The 10,720-nt window shown below is 36.5% G+C and overlaps 2 protein-coding genes across 2 annotated transcripts; both read right to left on the minus strand.

The window, feature by feature from the left end:
• Positions 1-234: 234 nt before the first annotated feature.
• Positions 235-5,347, minus strand: LOC120250144. The gene is made up of 6 exons (XM_039258928.1): positions 4,476-5,347; positions 2,804-2,991; positions 1,448-1,686; positions 1,177-1,376; positions 621-746; positions 235-532 (listed from the first exon to the last, which is right to left on the minus strand). Exons 1-6 carry the CDS (start codon positions 5,247-5,249, stop codon positions 434-436), a joined length of 1,626 nt encoding a protein of 541 aa, XP_039114862.1. The 5' UTR covers positions 5,250-5,347; the 3' UTR covers positions 235-433.
• Positions 5,348-5,966: 619 nt separating this feature from the next.
• Positions 5,967-8,519, minus strand: LOC120283761 (peptidyl-prolyl cis-trans isomerase Pin1-like). The gene is made up of 2 exons (XM_039290489.1): positions 8,119-8,519; positions 5,967-6,300 (listed from the first exon to the last, which is right to left on the minus strand). The coding sequence occupies exons 1-2, from the start codon at positions 8,510-8,512 to the stop codon at positions 6,176-6,178; spliced, it is 519 nt and encodes a 172-aa protein (XP_039146423.1). The 5' UTR covers positions 8,513-8,519; the 3' UTR covers positions 5,967-6,175.
• Between the last annotated feature and the right edge of the window lie 2,201 nt (positions 8,520-10,720).

Here is a 10,720-nt window from a genome sequence, read left to right on the forward strand (position 1 = left end):
CTGCAAAGAATAATATTTTGTCAGGACTTATTAGAATAAACAAAAAAATTCCAGAATAAGTAATTTTTCCTTGTTTTTAACTAATCTATTTTCTCTTGAAACCTATAATCACGTTTTTTTAACGAGAAATGTATGCTCATTGCATTGGAACTCTTGCAAAATCTAATTTGTAGGTTGCTGGCGTCAGACAAGCTGTGCTATCACAAGACATGATAAAGAAATAGCTCTTATTCATATCAGTAAAAAAAGACATCATCTTTGCACATTCTAAATTATAAAAACTCTTATTCATACTGGTAACATGTGTGATCGTTTTTTACAAATTTTACACCGGGTTTAACTCCTATAAATTACAAGCTGTGTGTTTATGTTATACTACAGACAGAAGCCATAGTAGTGAAAGATGCATACATTGAATGATCCAACTTTTCATCTAACGGTCCTCCCTTTTAACTGTATTTGGGTCAGACATCATGTCCATCATCATCTTCTCCGGTAAATCGTCCCAGCTAGCAAAAGTTTTTAGATCAACCTGCAATGTGAAATCACAAAAATAAACATTGAAATGTCCTCCACTCTCAGGAAAAGTGAAATTAAGAATTCATGGTATGGTTCTATACCTTCCGTCTTTGCTCTGAAAAGAGCGTCTCCCGCTTCTTATATTTATCTTGTTGGTCCTTCACTGCTTTCCCGCCGAGACCCCACACTTCAACATCCAGCACTGAAGCCTCTACGGCTAAGAAACCCTAAATGATGAGGAATAGAAATGAGTTCAGATATGGTACCATCAAGGTAGATGAAAGGGATGTTATAATTTTCTTTTAAAAGTTTTAAGCAATGGTCCAGCGTGGCCTAAAGAATGAAAATTAACAGAACATCACCTGTCTGGTCTACTACTTGAATCAAATCTCTTATTTGCATGCATATACATTGACTATGCATAGAAACGATTGACAGACAATGCTCAAAAGCAAGAAGACAATATCAAATTCCAATGCAAGATGAACAAATCAAACTATTCAAATAGAGCTGGAAAACTCATAGATGGAGACACCACAAAGCACGTGTTATAAAGGAAGCACAAAGGATAAAACAACATTGATAGTCCCACTGACTAAATGATGCTATCAAATAATCAAGTTTGGTTAGCTCCCATCCATGAAAATGAAGGAATACCTGATTGGGGATAAGAGGAGCATGTTGGTAAGTCTTGTCAACTGCATGGTGACGAATTGTAATTTTAGCAAAATCTTCATCAATATGTATCCTCTCGTTCCCCATGGTTCCTCCAAATGCCAAGCAAACAGGCTTAGGATGTGGTTCATAGACCCTAACAGAAGGATGCAAGCGGCAGTATATGAAATTTTTGTCTTTCCCTGCTTAACAAAATTTTATCTGGGTTACCGACTAAGCTGCAAAAGAGAATGAATAGTTACTTGGAACATACCTAAAGGTGAAAGCACACGGAAGATTGGGCTTATAGCATAAAGATTTCCAGAGCTTCCAAAAAATGTATCTCTGTTTTCAAATCCCTGTCCAGTTAGTACACCAATAATCCACTTTTTAGCACTGTCACTGCCCTCATTGGTATTTGCTGAACTAGCAGCAAGTAGAAAAAGCAAAGGGCCATGATAACCTTCAACATTGGACCAGAACCTGGTCAAACCCTTACCATGAATTGATGACCTGTCAAGCACATTTACAGGAAAAAAGATTTAATGAAAGCAGAAGCTTAAATATACAGATGAAGTGAAACTGTGCCACATGTATGCTACAAGAACATAAACAACAGATAATAACTGCAGAAGGTTCATGAAGCAGGTCTTTTCATGCAAAAGAGGATCAGTTGTTACTTTCAGATGTGTGCTGTTATCTGCAATCTATTACCAGTGCATATTTCAGAGTTCTAACAGCATTCTAATCAATCTAAAGGCTGGAAAGCATCAAGTCTGTGAGTTTTCAGTCATTAGCTGAATATTTATTGATGAAAGTACAAAGCAGAATATGCTATAATTGAGAATGCCACGCAGGTTTCGCCACAGCTTTGGCTTAAAAAGCAGATAAAGACCCATCTACACTGTAGCGAACTTTCAGTCCATTCTAAAACAAGTAGCATTTTCACCAGAGTGATACACAAAAATTGCCATATTGAAGAGTGATATAAATAGGATTCGACACTTGAGTCAGATAGAAAGCAGTATCCACCATATTGAAAAGTGATAGATAACCTTTTGCACTCCTTCAGAGTGATTAGTGAGCATGTTAGTGCCACTGTATAGTATAATTATAACAACTAGCATACCAGCAGAGAGTGCTTCCTTCTTGAACCTTACAGGGGCATTCATAACTTTACAGTTTTACAAGTTGCATCCTATAAAAATCAAGATAAAAGCTATGTTTCAACTATTCTAGGAAAGAAAGTTCCTCATTTCTTGCCTAAGAATGGTAAAAACATCTCAACTTCTGGGGTCTGTACAGGAATACTAGACACATGATAAGGGGAGGACCTCGACTAATAGATAGTTAAAAAACTTAGTAATTGCAGCGCTGTGTGCTATTTCATTTTTGGACAATTAATTATACTATTAAGTTCATAATTGCCTAAATCTACAAAAGTTACAGTGAACTGTAAGAGATTTAATAAAGAATACATATACAAAAAAAAGATTATAAATTGCATTCTACTACATGCAGACTAACAGAAATACAGTTTGTAATGCAGTTCAAATGAAAAATTGAGCCCCTTAAAATTTGCATATGTTGGTACCGGACTGTAAAGTTAACCAAGGTATGAGGAGCAAACCTGTATAGGAGATTATCCGGTAATTCGCTACCTATTCCATAAAAACATTGCCCCAAAAGTTCTACACCTCCAATGTTTCTTAGTGTAAGAGATATTGCCCATGCTCTTCCACATGTAAGGAGATAGGTATCAATATTATCTCTCAAGGTGGCATTGTCAGTGATGGGTAAACTGGAGTTTGCATCACCCTGTTTAGAGAATCAAAACAAGAAATTAATAGGAAATTATCAAAGTTTGAGATGGAAGTTTTGTCACATGTAACAGATGCACTTTCATACATGTATTGGTGCAGCAGTAACAAAGCTTAAATAAAAATGCAGAGAACACAACTTAGGCAAGTGCGCTTACACTGTAAAATAATTGTGGAAGTTTAAAAAAAACTTTAGGAAAAGCATGATCAACATCAAAGACAAAGAATTAAAAAGATCTACCGATTACACTGTATTACATATGAACTACAAACTCAATACAAGAACACAGTACCCCACATGTGTCATTTCCAATACATAATTATAAATTAGATGAAAACAAAAATACTTGTCCATTTACAAATGTTTCTTTGAAAAGACAAGAAAAAATGATCTTGCGTGGCCCGTTTTGAAAATGCATCACATTGCTTAATTTACCCTCAACCGGGAAAGGTGAGTTTGCAAAAATTTAGAATGCATGCAAGACATCACCATTGCGCAAGCTGCAGCTATTAACAATTGATCCCATAGGACATCAACTTAAGATAGGACACAACCTTAGATCAGAGGAACTGAGCGTTCTGCACATGTTCCACAAAAAAGGAATGATCACGAAAAGCAAAAGGGAGCTCACATTGCCATCATATACTCTATACCATCATGCTCTGAAATGCTGTCAAATCTTACGACAATAATTATTTCATGCCTCCATTTTGGTGCTCCAAAGTACTAATACTGTTCAGATATAAAAAAATTAATTACATTGCTCAAACTCAAAACAGCATCCTGAAATCTAGAGAGGTGCAATGACATGGTAAAAACAAATCCCACTTCCATGTTTACTGTGCTATATTGTGAAAGAGGAATAGTCAAGTGTTCAGATTGAAACTTAAATGCTACAAATTTGACATAACCACTGAGACATCATGAGTACCACTGCCCAATACCTTCAAGAGTCTTTAGCCCTTCATCATCAATGGTAAATATAACAACTGTGGAATCATCTACGCCTCTTGTAAGTTTGATCATAAACCTTCTAATATCATCATATAACTATTCCCAACAACAACAAAAATTCGAAATTAACAATCAATTGCACTCTATATGACCATTTCATCTATCATGTTCACACACCATCTTTCTTACCTTCTATTTTGAAAGACAAAAAGGTAGTGCTCTCAGCACAAGAATCAAATAGTTATTCCCTATATAAACACCAAAATAATTTTAAATAAATCACAGCCTACCATCTATTGGAAATTCACAGTTGGCATATTGCATTGTAAAACATCATTGTTTACAAATCAGACCCAAATTCAGCAAATTTTGTTCATCAAGAAAACACAACTTTTCAATTCCCAAACAACATCAAAATTAATAGTATCAGAAACATCCAAGCAATTTCCAAGAAGCAAACTATTCCACAAGCATGCATATAGCGGTTGCTCAGATAAATCATACATCAAATCAAACTCCCAACTAACCTCTTCCGATGCACAAGCTCGAACCCGCTCCTGCACATACTGAGAAAAGCAATGGACGAGGTTTGGCGCCGTGGAAAGCACCCACATACAAAACTTCTGCGCCGTGACACACTTCTCCGACCCAGCAACATCAAAATCCCAGATACCCTCATCATCCTCGATCTCACCACAAGCCACCAAAGCAGAGATCACCAAATGGCTCACATCGGGAAGCACGACAACACCCTTCCCTATCTCCCCACCGTTTGAAACCTTCAACAACCGTCCCATGATCCAACAAACCCAGAGAAGCGCAAGCAGATCAGACGCCCCAAGAGACCCATCGATCTTGCCCTCAATAGGATCATCCAGATCGAAACTTAGTTTGGTAGGGATCCCGGCTTTGGAGCACGCCATGGAGTAGAGGCGGAGAAGTGTGGCAAGAGAGGAAGAAGCTGAAGCCCGAGCGCAGCAGCGGTTGTAACCACGAAGGAAGCCAAGCCAATCAATGTCGCCATCATCGGTTGATGGAGAGAAGAAGAGATCGACAACGGAAGGACCGATCTGCGACAAGATTCCCGGGAAAAAGCCAGGAACAGAGAAGGAGGCGTGAGGAGGTAGGGTTTGGTAGGCAGGGAGGGAGAATGCTCGTTGAAGAGCAGACGGAACGGAGAGGTTGGAGAAAGCAGCGCGAAGGAGGGGGAGAGGAGTGGTAGAGGCGGCGAGTGACTCCTCTTCTTGATGAGCGTTGGAGGAGGAGGAGGAGGAGGTCTGGGTTGAAGACGATGCTCCCATGGCCGGCCGGAGGAGCAGCAAATCGGTGCGAAGGTTTGGGTTGGCTCTTGAAGAGGACGAAAGGGCAAGAAAACGGAGATTGAAAGTGTCCGGTATATACTCATATTTATATAATTATTAGAAAAGCTTCAAAGAATGCTCCATCTGTGAATGCTGCTTCTAATGGTTTGTTTACACGTGCCCACTTGTGCGCGAGAGATACGGAAACGATCACACTTTAAAAAATATATATATATATATAATGAAACACAATGATCTGGGGTGGAAGGAACGTGAGAAAGTAATTATCTTGTACGGAAAGCAAAGCTTACGAAAGATTTTTACATGTTTGACTTTATTATCAATTATGTTTAACGGTGGTTTTCATGTAATTACTTTCTTTTGATTGAGGGAAATAATTCATAAGAGAGGATTATGTGCAAAAAAACGGGGGTAAAAATATTAGACAAATAAATTCCAGTACTATTTTTTGTTTAAGTAAAAATTCATCTTTTTTTGTTCTTGGTTTTGAAAACCCTGGATCAAACCTTCTCTGTTTTCCTTGATCCTCTAGGAGTCCTTTTGGTATTTTTTATACTTTTTCAATTTTTTTTTTAACTTTTGACTTTTTAAAACAAATTTTTGGTTTTTGTATTATTTTTTTTTTTAAAAAGTTTGCGGTGAAAGACTTGTAGTAATTACAGTGAAAAACTTTACAAGGAAAGTCTTTCACTGCAAAACATCATAGAACATTTTTATATGAGTGTGTATATATAAATGTTTAAATTACATAGTGAAATATATATATGCCTTCATAGAAAGAAAAATAAGAAATTTTACAGTGCAACCATAACAGAGCATTTTTTTTTTATATAATTAATATTTTGGAGGACTTGGGGAAAACAATCAGTTGCAGAGCAGGAATCAGTTGAATGGTTTGCCAATTGTTACCCAGTCCTCAGAATGATGTGAACTCCACTGTCAGTATCCACAATGTCACTGATCTCGCCCACTTCTAAAGCAAATGTGGCCTCTTCAAATGGTTTCTGCATCTGCCCACGCCCAAATCGACCTATGAAAATAGAAAACAATGAATTAGATTTCACAATTGGAGTGAACCATATGTAATGAATCTGCAGATAAAGAGACCATTCAGTGTCTAAAACCAGAACCAAATTTTATCCATCATAATGCTGCAGGAGGTTATCACTTATCAGCAGAGGAAAGGAGAAAATGACACAGAGAATGATGTAGGACATAAATGATGAATCTGCGATTCAAATGTTGCCTAGCTGCATATTTAAACTCATGCATCAGGAATATTTTCTACGGCTATGAAGCACAAGGCCATCTTTCTAAGCTCAGTGCTATTCTATTTACTAAGCACCGTGTCTTTTATGCTAAATCTACATAACAATCAAGGACAGGAGGAGGAAACCACTAATAGGTACTTTAACCAGCCAAGACAAACTAAAAGGCTCATCTTTTTATGTTCATTACAAAAGAATGCAAGTGTCTACAAATCAATCTATTGTAAGTGCAAGTTTAGAGAAAGTATAGATGAAACTACAGGCACATCAGATGTACAATAAAGCTTGTATGAACACCACCTGCTCAGAACCATTAAAATATCAGAGGAGGGACTGAAACCAAAGACAACTATTTGCTAAATCAGAAATATCATAATGGGGAGGGAGTGAACATTAAAAAAATATATATAACAAAGCAAATCAACAGAGGCTAATTGCAGTTCAGGGAGAAATGGCATGTGGTAAAGCTTCAATATCGCCAAAGATGTAGCCTATAAAGTGCAAGTGCAATTGTATAAAACGCCTGAATGATAAGTTGCATTTTCATTCTGCAATATGCAATATCAATAACTCAAAATCATACAATTCGATTTAATAGGTGTTATCTCATAGCAAAAAAGCAAGTCTTCAATAAAAAGAAATTATGACAAACAGAATGAAGAAAAAGCATGTTTCAATATCTGACAATGAAATGGACAAGAATGTCCAAATCAAGCAGAATTAGCAGTGAACTATGTTGTGATTACAATCCTCAGGTCTCCATGCCTAAATCCAGACTCTTTCTTTTACACAGTAAAATACCTCTTGATCATGAAACTTACAATCTCTACCATAAACATAAAACTACGAAGAATACCAAAGCTATGCCCCAAGGACAGAAAAAGGGCTTCCACTGCAATCACTATATTAAAAACTAAAGTGGTAAACTCCTAGAGAAATACAAATCCATTTCAAATTCAGCATTCTAAGCAAAGTCTCAATTAACAAGACACAGGGGAACAAAAGAAGCCAGATTCGCGGATGCACATAATCCAAAATAATATTTTGACTTGGGAAAACTCATATAAATCAGCTGCCAAGATTGATCATCAAAGAATATTAATAATAGGTGAGAAAAAAAAAAAAAATGAAAAAGGAATCCCAACACTAAATTCCTCTAATTCACTTCATACATCAAGTACTTCCCCCATGAGAACATTGAGAAGTAATTCGTCCAGATGTCGCAGTAATGTGCTTCAGATAGAAGGTATCTCAAGCCAAACAATTTTAATTAAACAAAGACTAAATTTATGTCCAACAAACTATAATATATGACATAGAAAGGAGCAAAACAATATGGTGGCCTTGATCTTGGATCAATTTGATAAGGAAAAAACATGAGAAACTAATCAGAAAAAGTGATTTTAAACAAACCTAAATGAAACAAGGATAATCAATGGATAACAGTGACGCAATTTGCCATTTCTAGAGCAAAATTAAATCATCCGAAGCATCAATCCTTGTGGATGATCAAAGAACCGGTTTTCTCAAAACTAAAAATAATTTCAAATATTCAATTCAAAGTAGCATAAGCCACTGACCTAGATCACCGCCGCGCTTGGCGGAGCTGCAATCGGAGTGTTGGGTAGCGGCGTCAGCGAATCGGACTTCCCCAGAGACGATCTCCTCCCGAAGGGAACGGAGCCGATCGGCGGCGGCATTGCGGGTGGTGGCGGAGATGCGATGACCGTCAGGGTCCTTCCAGGAGGCCTTTCTCCGGGATCCCTCGTGTTTGATCAACAAGTGCGAGGCCCTGACCGCCTCTCTGGCCTTCTTGCTCCGTTTAGTCGCCGGCGAGGGATCGCCGGCCGTTCGGGATGGAGGGTTGGAGGTGGCGGAGTTGGGGCGTTTCCGGTCGGGAGGGGCGGCGGGGTTATGGAGTTTGGAAGGAGGTGAAGATGGAGAGATGGGTTTATCGGACGGTGGTTCGATCATTGTTGGGGGATTAGTGAGCGGTGAGATTGGCTTTTATAAATGGTTACTAGTTATATTAAAATAATAATAAATGTTTTTCATTTGTTACTTAAAAAACAATGATAATTAAAAGATACGTAACCACTTTCAATTAGGTGCTTCTCTTGTTGCACGTTGGGTTGACACAATATATATATATATATATATATATATATATATATATATATATGAGAGAGAGGATCAAGTAATCTGTACTAAAATTAAATTAATCAACCGAGCTAACTCATCATTAGCTCACATTGTAGCAAAGCTAATGTTACTGTTCTCACCTGTGGACGATCTAGATGTCCACAGGCTACTTTTTATAAGAGTTTTATTATATTCTATAATTTTAGACATTCTGTAATAATAGTTCATTTTTATTTTATTCTAATAGAGTTGATTTTATAATTTTGTTAATATATATTTGATGCCAACACTTAGTTAGTATAGTGGTAAAAGCATTTGACGGTGTATGGGCATGTATGAACTAAAAACTTTATGCACGTGGTATTGTTTAGAGTATTATCCATGCATTGTTTATTCTCGATACCAAAACTGGTCATAGTATTTTTTTTTTTTAAATAGATTCCAATAAATCCATGTGTAAAAAGTGATATCATTCTTCTCCATGGTTGCATAACGATGGACTCTCATTGCTTTTTGTGATGCTTAATCTAGTTAATATGTAATTGTAATTAGTACACCTTCATACCTGTTTGTTACTTGACAAACTCTTAAATGAGACGCTTTGTCGTCTGTTGTAAAAAAAAATATTCAGTTATATTTAAGATGCTTATTAATAGTGGCAGTAGTAAAGTTGAGCATTCTATTTTGTTCACATGCCTTAACTCTTAAATCATACCAATAAAGTTTGCAAATATAACTAATCAATCTCATTTCGATGTTTCCAGGGAATTTGAGTTTGTCCATAAAAAAAATCTATTAGTCTTTTGTATTCTCTAAAATATTTTTTATTATATTTAAAAAAAAATAGAGCAGAAAATAAATTGAGCGGACCAACACTTTAATTGGCTAGATCTAAATCATTAACATTGGAATAACACTTTAATTAAATTTTAACTTTTCAAATTTATTTTATTTGTGTGGCTATTGAAATTTATAATTAATCTAAAAAAGTTTGTATCACATAAGCAAATAATATTGAGTTTAAATTTTATTTTATGATAAAAATTACTTATTGAGAAAAAAAATTCTAATGACTTAGTCCAAGTAATTTTGAGATTGTGCTCTTACCCAAAAAAACTAAAAATTCTCTAACCAATCAAAATATCCTAAATTTTAAAATAAAAATTCACATTTACATGTTTAAAATTTATTCCAAATTCACTGTAAAAAAAATAATAAAACAAATAAAAGTTTATTCGAAATTATATAATTAATTAATTATAAAACACTGACCTACTTCCCATTTTCGCCACGACCTCACCATCTTCTCCTCTTGATCTCGAGATCTCATTCCCATCAATGGCGGCCGGTGTCCCAGGCCCCTACTCCGGCGTCAGCACCCTCGCTTTCGTGAGACCTCTTTATCTCTCTTCGTCGTTCTCGCTTTTCTTGATCCGATTCATTCCCCTCATGCTCCTTCTCCTCTCTTTCTTTCTCGCAGGTCGCTCGCGCTTCGGCCTTAGCCTTTGGCGTTGTCTATGGGACCATGAAGCTCTCCTACCTCAAGGTATTGATCCATTCCACTTCGTCACCACCGGCGATCTTCTCTTGATTTCCCGATTCATCTCGGTGTCCACTATCTGTTTGATCTTTAGGGTTTTTGAAAAGTTTATCAATTAGGTCAAATATTGGTTTGGATGGGTAGAGATCATGCGTTATTCTTTTAGGATTTGTCATTGAATTGCTCGTAGATTGAATCAATAGTTAGTATTACTAATTTGAAGATGTTCTCTTGGAACAGTAGGGTTTATGATGGACTCCAGGTAAACAAATGAGCAGTCTGATGATCTGAGAATTTCATTGCAACGCTTGTGATGTAGCCATTGTTTACCCTATTCATGTTCCTTTGTGATGCTTCTGGTTTGAATTCTTTATATGTGTATGGACATTAGAGTTTTGCTATGAAGAATTTTATCATTGGAAATTTTGAGTAATTGGATTTTCATGATGGTTAGGATATTATCTAGTTTAAGGTTGGTCAGATACGTCGAGAGCAATGGG

Source organism: Dioscorea cayenensis, chromosome 19 (assembly GCF_009730915.1).
Source record: "Dioscorea cayenensis subsp. rotundata cultivar TDr96_F1 chromosome 19, TDr96_F1_v2_PseudoChromosome.rev07_lg8_w22 25.fasta, whole genome shotgun sequence".
Lineage (NCBI taxonomy): Eukaryota > Viridiplantae > Streptophyta > Magnoliopsida > Dioscoreales > Dioscoreaceae > Dioscorea > Dioscorea cayenensis.

Coding starts and splice junctions, on each gene's coding strand:
- LOC120250144 (XM_039258928.1), bottom strand. CDS start 5,249: ATGGGAGCATCGTCTTCAACCCAGACCTCCTCCTCCTCCTCCTCCAAC. Junction 2,992..4,475: donor GAGCTTGTGCATCGGAAGAG/GTTAGTTGGGAG, acceptor TTCTCTAAACAG/GGTGATGCAAACTCCAGTTT. Junction 533..620: donor TTTCAGAGCAAAGACGGAAG/GTATAGAACCAT, acceptor TTCACATTGCAG/GTTGATCTAAAAACTTTTGC.
- LOC120283761 (XM_039290489.1), bottom strand. CDS start 8,512: ATGATCGAACCACCGTCCGATAAACCCATCTCTCCATCTTCACCTCCT. Junction 6,301..8,118: donor CAAGCGCGGCGGTGATCTAG/GTCAGTGGCTTA, acceptor CTATTTTCATAG/GTCGATTTGGGCGTGGGCAG.